At 38.2% G+C, this 17,683-nt stretch overlaps 2 protein-coding genes across 3 annotated transcripts; one reads left to right on the top strand and one right to left on the bottom strand.

The window, feature by feature from the left end:
* Positions 1-1,620: 1,620 nt before the first annotated feature.
* On the bottom strand, positions 1,621-4,691 carry LOC134666530 (histone-lysine N-methyltransferase Suv4-20). Its single transcript, XM_063523720.1, has 3 exons — positions 4,428-4,691; positions 3,792-4,121; positions 1,621-3,614 (listed from the first exon to the last, which is right to left on the bottom strand). The coding sequence occupies exons 2-3, from the start codon at positions 4,110-4,112 to the stop codon at positions 1,806-1,808; spliced, it is 2,130 nt and encodes a 709-aa protein (XP_063379790.1). The 5' UTR covers positions 4,113-4,121; positions 4,428-4,691; the 3' UTR covers positions 1,621-1,805.
* A 436-nt stretch (positions 4,692-5,127) lies between these two features.
* On the top strand, positions 5,128-17,437 carry LOC134666531 (mitochondrial ornithine transporter 1). 2 transcript variants are annotated; one of them, XM_063523721.1, is made up of 7 exons: positions 5,128-5,494; positions 5,882-6,126; positions 6,819-6,965; positions 7,362-7,494; positions 15,917-16,114; positions 17,097-17,226; positions 17,311-17,437. In XM_063523721.1, the coding sequence occupies exons 1-6, from the start codon at positions 5,428-5,430 to the stop codon at positions 17,216-17,218; spliced, it is 912 nt and encodes a 303-aa protein (XP_063379791.1). In that variant the 5' UTR covers positions 5,128-5,427; the 3' UTR covers positions 17,219-17,226; positions 17,311-17,437. The 2 variants fall into 2 exon arrangements, with proteins under 2 accessions (XP_063379791.1, XP_063379792.1); XM_063523722.1 differs by lacking the exon at positions 17,311-17,437 and having other exon boundaries at positions 5,129-5,494; positions 17,097-17,236.
* Positions 17,438-17,683: the final 246 nt, after the last annotated feature.

A 17,683-nucleotide genomic window follows, 5' to 3' on the forward strand; every position in this document is an offset into this window, starting at 1 on the left:
AACCCTACTCTAAATACAAACTTACTTTTCAGTTCTCATGCTCGTAAAGATCTACTTTGAGTCGTGCGTAGACGACATAAAGTTGCTTATTATGTTCTAGAGCATATTAGAGGCGGACCAAAAAAAGTGCAGAGGATTTGATAGCCCACGCGGTCTAAGTGTTATTTATGTCATTTTTTCATAAAAGCTTGACGTTTAAAATAACACGTGCACTGCGTGGGCCATCAAATCCGCTGCATACTTTTCTTGGTCTGACTCTAGCATAAAGCAGATCAGCGAATTCGACTCCACACTCGCGTTCGCGGCTTCCTGCTGTGATTCGCGCACGAGTGTGGAGCGGGCTTAATGCCCCACTTTAGCACGATGTAAGGGATAATCATAATTATGTTCAGCGGGATATACATGATAAAAATAATGAATTACAACGCAATACATTTGCCAACAATTAGTGGTTATTTGATTTAAAAGGGAGAAAAGTTGTTGTTTAACCTCTCGTGCTAATTGGATTGATTGATACCCGAGCAAGCTAAAGATTTCAATATGAAACGAGCGTAGCGAGTGGTCGGAAAAGTGGAATTTTAAGCATTGCGATTGTTTCAAGCCAAGAGGGTTAAACAAACTTGTCTGTACAGTGAAACACAAAAATTTTCACCATACCAACGCAAGGAAAATACTTACTGTAAAACATTACAAATCGAATTCAAACAAGGGCTATTAAATATAAATCTTTCAAAATCATCACTTTAAACATGAGGAAACAACTCAACATCTAGGTACATCAAATTACTTTGACTTCTTATGGATAAAATTCTCATATTTTTTTCAGTAATAAAGAGAGCCTTTACGAGCTGATGTGGTGAAGTTATTAAAATAAATACCGTCTGCACACTTTAGTACCTACAACTTTTAAGTTACCTACTTTCAGCAGCTTTAAAAGCATCAAGAGTCGGTACTAAAAAATGCAGATAATTTCAGCCACCTCTTCTGTACAAAAAAAATGAATATTCTTGAAAACATATTTTCGCTAAGTACAGCACAGCTGAATACTTATACGGATTTTAAATTGTACGATACGACAGACAGGAATCTAAACAGTCTATGTTAAAGTATTGGTTGGAGTAATTTTATATGGAAGTACAGGAAAACCTCTGAAGAAAACCCTGGTAATAATTTTGCACCTTTTCTACCTAAGCATTAAAAATGGCAGAAAATACACTTTCAACTGCAACTTTTAAATTTACACGTCTATTCTTAAAAGAACCTTTTAAGTCTTCTATAACATTAGGTAAGTACCTACACCTACCTAAACATTGCTACGAATTTATTTTGCTTAAAAACTCTTATAAAGGAAATCATGAACAATTTAAAAGAAGAAGCAACCCTATTGATGGCAACCTAAGTATCAGATACTTGCACGTTTGCCGGATTGTAACCATTGTTACCCCGAAACAATATGACTTTTATCAAGGTATGTGCTAGTAAAAGTGCCAACAGTGGGGTAGCTTACCCTAACTCAAAATAATACAACTTATTTCATGTAACAAGACAGAAGAAAAACAAATAAAATATGGGAAATCTAAAATATTACCTGAGCTAATGAAATAACGAGATTGAGATGTAAAAATTTACATTTTAATAAATATTTCATTGGAATTATTAAATAAAAACTGATGCCTATCACACAATACAATCAGAAGTACACATCACAAAATAAATACTAGATAAAATAATCCTAGTCAGTGTCAATTAAACTAATAATTGAATAATAACGGTGGAAATATATACCCATATGCTAAACGTGGCTGTCAGTCGGCCGATATAGCCGTAGGTAAATCAATAGTACGACTTTCGTTACCAAAAATTAATCGTAAGCGTTTCATGGGTGGTAGTGGACGGACAGGGCTTGCATGCTTGCGATGGCGCTCTTTTGACCGACGCCGTTTCTTCAAACGTCGCACCGTGTCTGGGTCCACGCCCTCTAGCCTTAGCACCTCATACTCAGGGACATCTGTAGAGTTCCCACAGTCCATCTCTTCCTCTACCACAGGACTTCTCTTCACTCGTAGGGTTAACTTCAATCCTCTGCGTGGCGGGGTACAAGGACATTCACTAGACTTATTTGAGTTATCTGCTAGCCAGGGTGGCCCTGAGCCAGATTCTTTTTTACACTCTTCAATACTATTGGATAATTCTACTGTGTTCTTGTTCATTTTACTGTCAATAGGCTCACTTGGGTTAACATTTTCTCTAAAGTCATAAATCTCACTTTTCATACATTTATTATCACTTTCACAGGGTACATCAATGTTTTGTTCTTTCTCTTTACCATCAGAGACATTTTCTGGACAGTCTAATTTGTCATCAGTCTGGTTGACTGCTTCTGCTATATGTGGAGGAGATTTTTTCGTATCAGATTTGTCCTCAGAATTATCTAAATCAGTTTTAGTGACATCACCATGGCAGTCATCTCTCACAGTCTCTTTATGCTTGCCAGATGAAGTTTCTGTTTTTATTTTTGCCTCTGTTGTTTCAAGTGGAGTAGAAATATGAGGATGATCTTTAGGTGTGTTGATATTTTTACCCAGCTTTGATTCTAAACTTTGTTTTGTGATGTTTTTGGTTTTAGGGCAAGCAGACTGGGTGCCATTATCAAGCAGTCTTTTGTGACTACGTAAGACAATACCTGTATGAGAATCCCGACTGCTTCGTGAACTAGTGGCACTGCAGCAGCGGGAGGGAGGCACGCGGCGTGATGCGGCACTAGCGCCGGTCGCAACACCCGTGCTAGTAACGGCGCTCGGGGCGGCAGACCGGCCGCTGTCTGTACGCCGCCGCAACCGTTCACCGCGACTAGACGCTGAAGACTCCCGGCTACCTTGAGCCTCTTTATGAATAGACCCATCTACAACATCAGCAATGCACCCTTGAGCGATCAAGAGCTCTGCATCATATTTTGTTAAGCCCTTTTGTTTCATTTCTTTCATACTTAAAGGTGATACTATATTAGAATCTTGTTGTCGAGATATTCGAGTTTTTTCAGTATTTTTCCCATTCACAGTTTTTTGCCCTTGTTTAGCTTTTGTTCTATTAATTCTATTGTCAGTTTCTCTAAATCTGTATCGGGTGGCTTGTTCATCAGTGTCCCCACTTTTAACAGAAAAAGCCCCTTTGCCTCGTCTCTCACAAGTTTCACACTCACAAAAGCAATTGCCATTGCCAAAGAAATCTTCACCATAAAAGCAAGTTATCTCCTCCCCCACTTCAATATCTCTCAAAACACGGACAAAGGCTTTGCCTCTGTCTGTGGCTTCAAAGGTACAATTAGGCCTACAGTCATGATTGATATAAGCCGCAGGACCAAGCCACAATTGTGCACAATTCTTTCTACAGCTGTACATAACTGAAAAATCATTTTTTCCAGAATGAAGTAGTTGCTTTTCTTCCTCTTCTGTCATTTCTGCAATACATCCAACAAGAAAATCTATTCTCTCATGTTTAAAAAATTTTTTTGTTGTGGATATCTTGGCTCCAACCTGATCTTCTAATGTGTACCTATAACAGGGCTCTATGACAAACCCTGCTTTCTTGTCAAAAACTCGCAAGTAACGATAAATCTGAAATATATAAAAAGAAACAGTTAAAATTTCTGATAGTTCATGAACATTATTATTATCAAGTGCACAAGTTTATATTATCAATACCACTAAATTGACATCCCAAAATTCAGCAAAATTTCAAATTTAGTTACAATTTAAAACTACTTTGATACCAATTAAACTGTAAATACTAACATGTTCTCTAAGTTTGTTTTGTTGATGTTTATTTTTGCTAAAATGCCTAGGCATCCAATCTCCATTTGCTAGTTTAGTATAAGCTTTGTTGTAGTCTTGAGTCTGTATAAACTCTTTAATAATGTTTTTCAACTCTTCTTTATTCATTTTAAGAGGTCTGTAACGAATATTCATTTTGTGTGTGGTGATGCCCAGGTAAGGATCCACTATGAGCGCCGTCGCCAGGTCATCGTACTCGGACAGCTCGCGCGGTGTCATGCCCATGGGCTGCATTTTGTGGAGCACTTGCCTCCCTGGATAACTGGCTGATCCAACAACCATCCTGAATACCTGCACAACAAAGGACGCGAGTTTACTACCTTCATAAGTTCGGCATCTCACATGCACACAAAGTTTTTTCACTGAGACCTTCACAGAGATAATAAATGCTTTTGTTTTCACTAAAGTATTCTCACAGTCCCACAGTTGCCCAGGCTCATTATTTTTAATATAATAAAAGGACAAACATGGCCGCCAAGCACGAAACCCAAAAAACGACACGTCAAAAATTTTAGTTATACGCTCTTATAACTCATAGCTACGACACGGCCTGAACAATTTAGATTGATGAATAATTAAGCTTTCAGTGGCACTCACTTATATCATTGAATAAACACAAAAATCATGTTTATTTCCTAAGTAACTTCCACCTGTACATAAGCACTCCTAAGACGCGATAGTCCGCCAGGTTATTTACATAAATTATACATAACAAAACTTGTAGTTTCCATTTATCTTTTTATACTTTCATCTTTATTATACGTGAATAAAATATAAAGTAAACGCATTAATATTTTATACGAGTCTTTATGAAAGCTGAAAAACAACCATGTTTTCTTGCAAGCGATTCTTCGCTCGTTCATTCATTTATTTGATTTCATGTTAGAGCATGTACAAAGGTTGCTAAAGACACGAATCAAAACTTAAGGTTTTATTAATCACACGCATTTTGTTCAAATTCAAGTGAAAACAAATTTACTATATTAAAAAAATACTCAATCTCAACATAACACAATCATATTTATATCGGACAATAACAGTACTCATGAAATAAAAGTTTAATTACATATCTTCATAAATGTGCAGCAACGGACTATTTCTATTGGCTACATTTTTCAGAATCTTTGTGAAGATGTTTGAGCTACAATTAAAAACACGGCTAGTTTGTAATCAAACTACGTCAGGATTCTCATGTCAAAATTGACACAAAAAAATCCACCAAATTCGTATCGCATACATTTCAAAAGCAAAGTTTATTTTGAAAATTATAAATTAAAGCAGTTAATTATAATTCCGCGAATTACACGTTTGTTACGCATTGCTTGTGAATTTTAATATACATATAATATTGTTTTAACTGACGTTTGTAGTTAACAAATTAAGATATAAATGTGTGCTAGAATTGAAAGATAAGAAGATAACATAAGTATTATACGTCGAGTATCCTTATCAATTTAATATGAATGAAGACTTTGTTACTTACGCATTGATATAAAACAAGGATAAATTTTACTAGGAGGAATTACAGAAAATATTGTTTAGACAAGACCCTTCATAACCTAGAAGTGCTGTCAGAAAAATAAAGTTTTTCTGAATCATGGCCCACTCCTCCGGGTCTGGAAATCTCAAAAATGGTCTTATTGATTTCACTGCTGGATCTTTGGGTAAGCACGATCTGTAACACCATGTGGACAAAAACAATGTTTACTTACTCATGTTTTTAAATGATTGCATCATTTACTTTAATAAGTAATATTGTATCCTTGGTACAATGGCTCAAGGGCCTATTTTAGATTTAATTAATTTATTTTAGTTATACAACTGTATATATCTTGTTTGTAAATAAATAGCTTTTCCTTTAATAAGTCCTAAATATATATGTAAAAACTTAGAATGTTAACAAAAATCATCTATGTTTAAATAAATAAGACGGTTTTGTACTTTGTTTGCAAGGCTTTTTTATTTTAATAATCAATGAGTGAAGTAATTAATTTAGTTTGATAAAATAGGGATACTCTTAAATCCTACATGAATGTTTCCTTTTCTTGCAGGAGGGGTTGCTGTAGTATATGTGGGGCAGCCTCTCGACACAGTGAAAGTAAAGATGCAGACATTCCCACAGCTATACAAGGGCATGTACAACTGTCTGAAAATAACCCTGAAGAATGACGGGATTGTTCGAGGCCTCTATGCTGGAACGACACCAGCAATAATGGCAAATGTTGCAGAGAACTCTGTTCTTTTTGCTGCTTATGGCTACTGTCAGAAATTTGTGTGCCGACTTACTGGTACTGAGGTAAATATGTAAATTTGTCAAGTTATCTCAATAACTTACTCCTGTATAGGTTAACACTTTCTGTGCTGTGAATAAGAATTTCTAAACTGTCTTTGCAGCAAACATGTGATTTTTTTAGGGTTTTGTACCTCGAAAGGGATAAAAGGAACCCATATAGGCCTTATAGGATCACTTTGTTGTTTGTCCATCCCTTTATATCAGGAAAGCTTGGAGGTATTGAGCTGGACTATTAGCTTCATAGGCAGAGTCACTGCCCACTAGACATGATAAGTCATCTAAATTGCCATGTCAGCTAGCTTGGTCGAGATGTGCCTTGCCTGAGCCGATACAACCAGGGCACATCTATACAGACTGAGTTGCTTTGCATGTCAATTTTCTCACAAGGCAGTTTGTTCTATGTGGACCTGCCTAACAGGCAGCAAGCAAATATTGCAATGCCATACATTTGCCATAGTTATTGCATGTTTAGGCTTTTTTTTGCATTGTATGAACACAAAAATAGTAATAAAATTTTGTTATGAATTATTAATCTACACTAAATCTAGATAAATATGCTATCAATTTGCCCATTCATTCTATATTAAATTTTATCTTTGTGTTAGATTAGAAAAATATGTATGTAAACATCAATAACATCTTTATTTCTTTACATATGTGAGCATTTGCAGTTATTTTATTTGTGTATGTTTCAGAGTGTAGAGCAGCTGTCAGCGTTTGGAAATGCTTCAGCAGGGTTCTTAGCAGCATTTTTTTCGTCATTCACACTGTGTCCAACGGAGCTCATCAAATGCCAGCTGCAAGCAATGCGGGAAGTCAGTGTGCAGGGCGCCCAAACAGCTGTATGGTGATCACTTTTTTGGGTATTTTTAACTTATTTGACTGATTGCCTATGGTGTGTTAAATATACCACACAGAATATTATATTCATACCATAACCCGAAAATCTGTATAGCAAATTTCAGTTTATTCTATCTCTAAAATAGAAATACTACTGCAAAACAATAATGCCACTAGATATTTTCTAGAAAAATTTAAATGAGCTGATAGTGAGGCTATAATGAGTGTTATTCCACACAACATTTCTAAATCACCATTACGTATTTGCAAAGTACCCATTGTTATTGTATAAGTTGTAAATATTAGCAGTATAATTGCGTATTCAAATAGATGATTATTATCAAGTAATTATCATGTTTATGTATAATAAAATTAACCTTGTGTGTTATCTCTTGAAGGTTAAGATCACACCAATACAACTTACGCAGCAAATATTTCGTCAATACGGCATTCAAGGGCTCTTCCGGGGTTTGGTGCCAACCATTATGAGGGAGATGCCCGGGTACTTCTTTTTCTTTGGAGGATATGAAGGTACCTAATAATTATCATATTGTTTTCCTTTTTTAGAGTTCTGTAGCCAAAACTACCCTTATAGTTTCGTCGTGTCGTCTATCTGTCCGTAGGAATCTCACAGCTATATTTACTTAAAACTTAAAAGGTATAATTACATGAAGTTTGCATGGAACCAAGGTGTATTTTGTTAACTGCTACTTACTTAGTTTCAAATTTAGATAGCAAAACAATAGGTACTATGACTACCTTGTCAAGTAAATCCCACCAAAAACATTCTGTAAAAAATAGGGATGTACCGACTAGTCGCCGACTAGTCGGGAAAGCCGACTATCCGGCCACATTTGTAGTCGGCGATTAGTCGGCGACTAGTCGGCAAAAAAGTGTAGTAAACGTACTTTAGATATAACGCGCGGCTGCGCCCGCGCCTAATTAGTCATTAAATAGCTACCACACTGTCCATACGTGTGTTTGACTCAGTCCTCCCGATTTACCGTTATAACAGTGGCGACGACAGTGCGAATTAGTAAAACGCGTGTTTTTTATAATGGCCAAGTTAGCAGTTGGTTCATTAACAGCCTTTAACCACGAAGTTCAAGAGTGGTTACTTTATAAAGATAGACTGGAACAATGGTTCCTAGCGAACGATATCATAGCGTGATAGCGATCGGCTAGCTGTTCGGCCTGTGGTTACACGAATCATAAAATTGAAACGTGTAAATTTACGCGTTATAAGTGTAAACAGTGCGGTAAGAAGGGACACCTGAAAAGGATGTGCCCCTCAAAAAACGTCGGTGGACAACATTTTATCGAGTGTTGCGCGGACGGCGATGATTGCGACTATTATGATGATGACGGTAAGCATAAACTTATTTGCAATATCCGAACATATCGAGGCGAACCAATGCGGGAATCTGTTTTAGTCAATGAGATAAAGATGGATTTTGAAATTGACACCGGCTCGGCTGTAACGGTCATTTCTGACAGGGTCTATAAGCGGCATTTTTCACAACTTGCCTTAAAACCGAGCGCCACCGTTTTGACTGTTTACAATGGAAGCCCGCTTACAATCCTAGGGGTCCTAACTTTGCCGATAACATACCGATCACAATGCCATAACATTGATGTTTTTGTAGTGCGAAACGGCGGGGCCCCCTTACTTGGTAGGGATTTTATTCGCCGATTCAATTTACAAGTCGCCCCGATCAATAAATGTGAAGATATTTTAGAGGAACTTACGTCACCTTATCCTAACTTATTTTCAGATAATCTAGGCTGTTGTAAACATATTACAATTAAATTAACTGTAAAACCTGACTCACAACCCATTTTTCGCAAAGCTAGACCGATACCGTTTGCCCTCCGCGAGCGGGTAGGTAAAGAAATCGATCGTCTAGTCGGGTTAGGTATTCTGGTGCCAGTTAAATCATCAGATTATGCCAGTCCGATAGTTCCAGTTTTAAAACATGACAATTCCATAAGACTTTGTGCAGATTATTCGGCCACTTTGAACAAGCATTTAATAGTAGAAAAATATCCACTTCCAAGAGTAGATGAATTATTTACTAAGTTGCACGGCGCGAAATATTTTTCAAAACTGGATCTCTCGCAAGCATATAATCAATTTCGTTTAAGTGAGTCTTCACAGATGTTAACTTGTATAAATACGCATAAAGGCTTGTTTAAATATACACGTTTAGTTTTTGGATTGTCCAGTGCGCCGGCGACGTTCCAAAGGTCAATGGAGACACTCCTGTCCGGTCTTGACGGGGTATTATTATTTTTAGATGACATTTTAGTCGTTAGTAAAAGTAAGGAGGAAAACTTAAAATTATTGCATAAGGTGTTCCGTAGGCTAGAGGAAGCAGGGTTAGTTCTACAAAAAGAAAAATGCACCTTATTTCAAGAAACCGTTTCCTACCTAGGGTTCGTCATAGACCGACATGGAATCCACAAATCCCCTGAAAAGGTTAAGTCGATATTAGAAGCTAAAGTTCCAACTAACTGTTCAGAGCTACAATCATTCTTAGGGATGGTTAACTATTATAGGGTGTTTATAAAGAACGCGTCTTCAATTCTAAACCCATTGCATAATTTGTTAAAAAAAAATGTTACGTGGGAATGGACAGAGGAACATGACAATGCGGTTATTGCTATTAAAAAAGCGTTGACATCAGAAAATACCTTAGCTCATTTCAACCCTGACGCGAAATTAATTTTGACAGTTGATGCGTCACCAACGGGCCTCGGGGCGATCTTATCCCAAGTTGAAGAAAAAATAGAAAAACCCGTGGCATTTACATCGCGTTCCCTTACTTCGGCGGAAAAGAAATACAGCCAATTGCAAAAAGAAGCCACAAGTATAGTTTTTGCTGTACGGAAGTTCCACCAATATTTATTCGGTCGTGCGGAACCCTTCATCCTTAGAACGGACCACAAACCATTACTGTCCATTTTTAACCCGGATAAAGGGGTCCCTGAAATCACTGCGAACCGGTTACAACGTTACGCGATATTTCTGTCCGCTTACAATTTTAAAATTGAATATGTTTCTAGCGCTCATAACTCCGCAGATTATTTGAGTCGAGCGATTATTGAAACCCGCCGCGAGGACAATAGCACGATAGATAAGGCGGCATATATACATTTCGTGTGTGAAGGTCAGCAGTACTTCACTATAAAGGATATAAGCCAGGAATCTCGCAATGATGCTACTCTTTCATTAGTAATGGGGTATGTACAAAGTGGCTGGCCACATAAGGTCAGTGACCCTGTAATAAAACCTTATTATAGTTGTAGACACGAGTTATCGGTCGAGCAAGATTGCTTAATGAGGGGCCATAAAATTATTATTCCCGTTAGCTTGCATAAGCAAATTTTAAGTGAATTGCATAAGGGTCATTTCGGTGTAAATAAAATGAAGTCAGAAGCGCGGGAAAGGCTGTGGTGGCCCGGTCTGTCAGCTGATATTGAGCGCTGTGTAGCATCATGCGGCGTGTGCAGCACACTCCGCGCCGCCCCACCACGCGTCCCCCTGGTGCCCTGGCCTTATCCAACAGCTGCATGGCAACGAGTTCACGTGGATTTTTTAGGCCCGCTCAATAATATGGTGTTTTTAGTAATTGTAGACGCGTACTCGAAGTGGGTCGAATGTTTTAATGTTACTTCTGGTTATGGTTCGCGGGTGGTTATTGATAAGCTTTGCGAAGTGATGGCGCGGTTTGGACTATTTAATACAATTGTCTCAGATAACGGCACATCTTTCGTCTCATCGGAATTTAAAGAATTTTGCTCGCGTAATAAAATCGAACTAATTACTGCGCCGGCTTATAACCCGGCCAGCAATGGCCAAGCAGAAAGCTACGTAAAAATAATAAAAAAATCTATTAAATCCATAATTCTCTCAGGGACTAGCCCAAGAAATATAAATATTAAATTACAAGAATTTTTATTGCGTTACCGGAATTCTATTCACAGCACGACTAACAGATCTCCCGCTGAGGTTTTATTCGGACGTAAACTCAGATGTAGCCTGGATTTGCTAAAACCTGCCGTCTTATCGCCTACCGACCCAACACTCGATAAAGTAGTCAAAGACAAACAGTGCTTGCAGCGTGAATACTACTCTGGTAACCGTAATGTAGATTTTAAGATAGATGAGTCAGTGTTAGTGCAAAGTGTAATAAATAAAAAGACGTTCTGGGTACGCGGTGTTATTGTGAGGAAGATAGGCCAGACATTATTCTTAGTAAGAATTTCGAACTCTGATAAATTAGAAAAAAAACATGCCAATCAACTCCTCAAATATAGGGGGAGGGAGTGTACAGCGGATGATCTGGAGGAGCAGCCGACCAATCTACGCGCTCGAGAGCCGGATGAGGACGCAGATGACGCAATACCGGTCATCATTTTCGACGAGCATGTACCACCGGAGCACGCAGCTCAGCGCAGTGGCACGCTCAGTTCAGTCGAGCCAGGATCTGCGGCTGCGGTGCCTGGCCAGAGCATACCTGCGCCGGGGCCGCCACCACCGGCCGAGGCCACCGACGGCACTGATGCGTGCCTGTGGTCGGACTGCGACGAGAGCCCTGCCACGGCGGCACCACCCGGCGCAACGGATGGTTCCGTGGCCGGCCCAGCGGCGGTCGATGCCCCGGTTGAGGGCGAACCTCCCCGTGAAGGATATTTGAAGCGGAACAAAAACATTGTAGATTTTAGAAAGTATTTTTAGGTTAAGGTGGAGGGAATGTAGTAAACGTACTTTAGATATAACGCGCGGCTGCGCCCGCGCCTAATTAGTCATTAAATAGCTACCACACTGTCCATACGTGTGTTTGACTCAGTCCTCCCGATTTACCGTTATAACAAAAAGGCCGATTAGTCGGCACTTTATTAGTGAAAGAATACCATATGTTTTATGTTTATTTTACTAAAATACCTATTCAGGATGCATACGAAAACTTTTGTTCATAAATAATTGACCGTTTGATCGTTATCGTATCTTGGTGGGCTGGTGTTTTTTCTCTACAGGTCGATCTCAACTGATTCTCATGTAATTTCATGTGCAAGTTCGACAGTTAATTATTTTTATTGCTATTCAGTTTTTCAGTTTTTTTCAGTGCTGTTCAGTTTTTTTTATGGTAGAGCCATGAGGAACTAAGGTAAGTGTCCCTGTGAATGACACTATTAGGAGGAAATTAAGACATTTACTTGAAAAACTACTTAACTATGACCCATACAAACTATTGGCGTATGCAGATTTATAAACCAGTCCTTCCTTAATATCAGCGGAACAATACATTGTATAATAGTAATAACATTTATTAATTATTTCAGTTTTCCTCGATATCAGAAATTGTACCAGTGTATAACTGGCGAAATTTCGAATGTCCCATTATATGACTATGAAAAAAAAATGTCGTTGACCCAGTGTTTGACATGGAGGTGCATCAAGTTTACATGATAGCTGTAACCAATGTATGACACTAGTTATGACCCAATGAATGACACCTTAATACGTAACTGTCATTCACTCCACCTCCATAGTAAAACAGTGTATGACACTCATGTCAGATACTACTCACATGATCGAAAAATAATTATTATTTACAGAGTATATTAAACGTATGTCTTACTTCCTTACAACATGGTCAATATTAAATTTCATAAAATGGTAATTTGTGCGAGTGAATGACATATAGTTCGTTTTTTTTAGCATTAGAAAGAACTTCGCAGAAGTAAGCTTGTGGTTCCAAATCCGGCACTTTTAGCGGTAATAATTTGAAGTAAATGATATCTATTGACCGTGCTACATAAGATAATTCAATAATTATTAACAATTAAAGAGCCTGATAAAAACTGCACGCTTACTTCTGTGGAGTTCTTTCTAATGCTAAAAAAAACGAACTATAGATGTCATACACTACTAAACGCTAAAATTTTGTTCCAGTATATGACATGTCTTCAAAATACTAATGTAAGGAAAATAATTTACTTTTAATATACAATATCAATCGTTTGGTTTATTATGTAACTATATGAATAAGCACTTACGAATTGCTCGTAAATTCCTGTTTTTTATTTACACTTTTAAGATGCGAAGTCTTAACAGATTTACTAAGAAATCCGATGCACAACTGAATCGATGCACCTCCTAGCATAAACTACCTCACTACTTTGTGAAAAATATTTAACGTATTAATGACAGCTTCGGAACAAAATTCATAGATAACACATACAATCGATTAAGTCCTGTTTTTTGATTATATTAAAAACCTGTTTCTTATTTTTCAAAATAAACTGCGTAAAAGTCATACATTAGGTCAGTATCATCCATACGAACGTTTACCTTATGTTATTGCAAAATTTAGAGACTTAGACAGGGCTCGTGAGGGCTAGACGTTGCTCGTGAAGACGCTGACCACAGGGGATAGGTTCTTAACTGGCGACTTCATACGGGAAATAGAGCCTTGGAAATACCTCCTACAAGCTGTACTGACGGTCTGCTCAGGATCGTAAAATAAAAGACCTAAAGACAGAAATTGAACGAGGATTCTTGTGATAGGTCTTTGAACCTGTAAAGAACACCTTTTAGCCAAGGTAATATGATGAATAGCGCAACAAAAGGAGCAAAACTATTGTTTTTCACCTGAACTTATACGAAACTAATGATCTGGCCGACTAGCCGACTAATCGGCCATTCGAGCGCCGATTAGTCGGCTAGTCGACTAGTCGGCCAAATCAATAGTCGGTACATCACTAGTAAAAAACTAGCCAAGTCTCGATGGAGCTGCTTGTTTATCTCTAAAAAGTAATGAAATCTAGACAAAGTCGTGCCAAGTCTAAGGTTCCTTACTCCGATTTCTTTATTATTATAGTTAATGTTGTGTGACTTGGCCGTTGAAGGGTACACAAGGGTACAAAACCAGGTGCTCCATGACACCATTGCACCAATCTGTCGCCAGAACCGCTACCCATTGACGATGGAAAATTGCCACTTGGAAAACGTTGATTCAATAACCAGTCAATTGTAGGCTTGATAAAGCTGCGTATTTCAATAATACTTATGTATGGGCGAGCCTGAAACAAACACTTCTTTTTGGTGCAATGGCAGATTGGTGCAATGGTGTCATGGGGCACCTGGTTTTGTACCCTTGTGTACCCTTCAACGGCCAAGTCACACAACATTAACTATAATAATAAAGAAATCGCAGTAAGGAACCTTAGACTTGGCACGACTTTGTCTAGATTTCATTACTTTTTAGAGATAAACAAGCAGCTCCATCGAGACTTGGCTAGTTTTTTACAGAATGTTTTTGGTGGGATTTCACTTCTTTTTGTAGAAACGTGGGCATATTAATTTATTTTATTAGATTTTCTTATTTAACACATTTTTTTTCTTTTTAGGAGTAGTTTTTTTATTATTACAAATCTTTCTTTTCTTTTTTTCCGGTTCTGATTCTTGTACAGTAGCAACAGTTTTTCGTATTGCCCATTCATTAAATCTAATAATTAAATAATAATCAGTAATCCGTCACTAATCATCATATAATGACTTGGCAATCGCACATAATGCTTTACTCGTACCGTACCTACTCGTAAATATGTGTAATGCTCAAACTGCAATTAGCGCTAGCGTTATGTTCAATTAGAATTATTTTTAATAGGTGACGATGATCCTATTGTCATTATGCAGCCGTGCGATGGCCAAGTCATTATACGTATTACAAATTAAAGATATCTTATTGATACGGTTTTAACACCCCCTGGCACTGATTAAAATAACCGACTTGGTTTCACATTACATCTCAAAACTTTTTTGTAGTAAAAGCGTTGCGAGACTTGCACCTTTTTACATGTAATGTTTTTGATGGGATCTCATCTCTTTTTGTAGGCAGTCCTTCTTTTCGGGTACTCATACCCATACTATGTATACACATATCATAACTAAACATATCTTCATTCATACTCACATCGTACATCGTAGTGTACCTACCTTTACTTTACTTTACCTACTATTTGTAGGAACTGCAACAGTAACTTTGTAATATCATATATTTATATGGGATCACAAACTTACTTATGCAGTTCTTAGATCTTTAAAACGTGACTGATATTGCAATATTTTTAGGTTTTCCCTTTATGTGGCCATTAAACCCTAACTCTGTACCAAATTTCAGCTCTCTGAGTTTATGGGAAGTACTAGTTCTATTCTGATGATCATGAGTGAGTTTCATAAATGCGAAACTTTGCTTTCGCTTAACTTCGGAACTAAATGACCTACAGACTTGAAATTTTGGATTTTAAGTATGTGATTATAGCTTACTGGATGACCAAAATTTCTGCGTTGTGGTCTTATCCAGAGGTTCTCAAATAGGGGCCTGAAAATGCGGCGAAATGGTTCCAGTAAAGGATGGTACGGCAGTGTTTGCTTCGCGCTCGACTTGGCGGGGGCACTGCCGTGCCCCCCGATAGGATTTTTTTATGAATAAGGCCATAGACGAATAAAACAAGAAGGCTGACAATGTCTCCGTACCGTACAGTCGTCATCAGATATATCGGAGCGGCCAAGGTGCTCACAAATATCTGAACACGCCTCTATTGTCAGGGCGTTAGAGTGCATGTTCAGATATTGTGAACACCTCGGCCGCTCCAATATATCTGATGGCGACTGTACAAAATTACGTTCCTCCCATATACAGCGCCATCTATTGAACGGAAGTCGAAATAATTCAACCTAAGCTAAAATGGATAGAACTGACAAGGAAAGGTACCCAACTGTCCGGCTCCCATTTAATTTATTTTTATTAAATGGGACTCTACCACCTGGCAATAGCCTAAGTATTAGACGAACGCCATCTTAGACATCGTCAGTCTTATTGTTTATTCGGACATGATAAATCTGTATTTTTTTCCGAATACATGTTTCATTTATTGTTATCAGGTACGAGAGAACTCCTGACGAAGCCCGGCCAGTCCAAGGACGAGATCGGGCCGCTGCGCACGATGGTCGCGGGCGCGGTGGGCGGGCTGGTGCTGTGGACCGTCATCTTCCCCTCTGACGTCATCAAGTCTCGCGTGCAGATCTCCAACAAGAGCCAGCGGTTCCTCACCGTGGGACTCGAGATTGTCAAGCAAGAAGGTTGGTCTATTAAGCTGGCTAGCGACTAGTAAATGTTCAAAACTAACTACGTATTAACTCACATTTATAGACGGGTCTAACGCGAATTTTATTCAATTACCTTTATTTGTTGTTGTGTCGAAACGTCGGTAAATAAAGGTAATTGAATAAAATTCGCGTTAGACCCGTCTATAGATGTGAGTTAATGTGTTAAAAACGCGAAAGTTTTAAATATTAACTTACATATTATAGCGTTCTGCGTTCGTACTGCGTTCTCCTCCCGCCTCATAATTGTAGGTGGCGCTTTTTATTATTTCCCCATTTTAGTGTTATGTGTAAGAATAAATCTGTCATCTTGTGCTTTTTATCACTTTTAAACGTAAAATGAGACTTGCCTGGCCTTATTCACAAAAGTAAATACAATTGATGCATAATAAAAAGCATTTTAGGCATATTCTTATTTAATGGCGCCATCTAGTTTAACCTTTTAAACGCCACAGACGGCATTTGACGTCAACGCAAAATCGTGACAACGGCGCCAAAGACGGCATTGACGTCGATCGTTTTTTGATGAAAATCTACTGAAAACACCCCACTTTTAGGTTGGCATTATTTATTCACAAAACTAAATTTTACCCCCGTGGCGTCAGTGGCACGGCAAGTGGATGTATGTGCGTGTATGGCGTTCAAAAGGTTAATATTTTATAAACCTTCAAAATGCTTCATTTATGTTTTAAATAAATCTACTTTTGTGACTATAACTGCAGTTAGTCAAGTCCAAGTTTACATTTTGTAATTATAAATAGTTTTCGTACACGCAAATAACTTAAATATTAAAATAATATATGTTATCTATAATATCAACGATTCTCGCGGCGTTGTATGGGGGCTGTCAGTCTTCTTTATTTACTAGACTCGGAGTAGACATAAATTTCACTGCAACGAGATGAGGACTGTGGACTGTGGAAAATGTCAGGAAAATATATTAAAATTCCTTTTGCAGGCGTCCTTGCGCTGTACAACGGGCTGAAGCCGACCCTGGTCCGCACCATCCCCGCCACCGCGGTCCTCTTCGTAGTCTACGAGTACTCCAAGAAGCTGATGCACCAGTCCTTCGGTGACTAAACAGAAACGTGACTACTGGTTATCGCATTCACTGCCAGGGGGCGTGGCCTAGAAACAAACTTGTATGACGGTGAGCACACATGTGCGTCGAGGGCAGTGAATGTGTTGTGTGGAGGACTTTGATACTTTAACTATTACGCATGACCAAAAACTGTTGGAGAGCATTATGGGTAAAATTTAACGATTAAGACAAATATTGTTAATATAAATACTGTTAATAAAAAACTTATTTTATTTCTGGTGTTGTACAACGGTTCATGCTGAACTATGTCGGCGCGATATCGGACATTGCGGCATTTGAATTTTGATCGATCTAATAAATTCGTTAGTCGCGTGCGATTTGTTGCAAGGATAATAGAGGTTTTAAAGCGACATTCGATACCTATATCTATATGGTATAGGCAGCTACAGAGAGACATGTTTATTGCATTTTACACAAGTTTTTGACCAAGCGAGTACGAAGCG

Source organism: Cydia fagiglandana, chromosome 8 (genome assembly GCF_963556715.1).
Source record: "Cydia fagiglandana chromosome 8, ilCydFagi1.1, whole genome shotgun sequence".
NCBI classification, from domain to species: domain Eukaryota; kingdom Metazoa; phylum Arthropoda; class Insecta; order Lepidoptera; family Tortricidae; genus Cydia; species Cydia fagiglandana.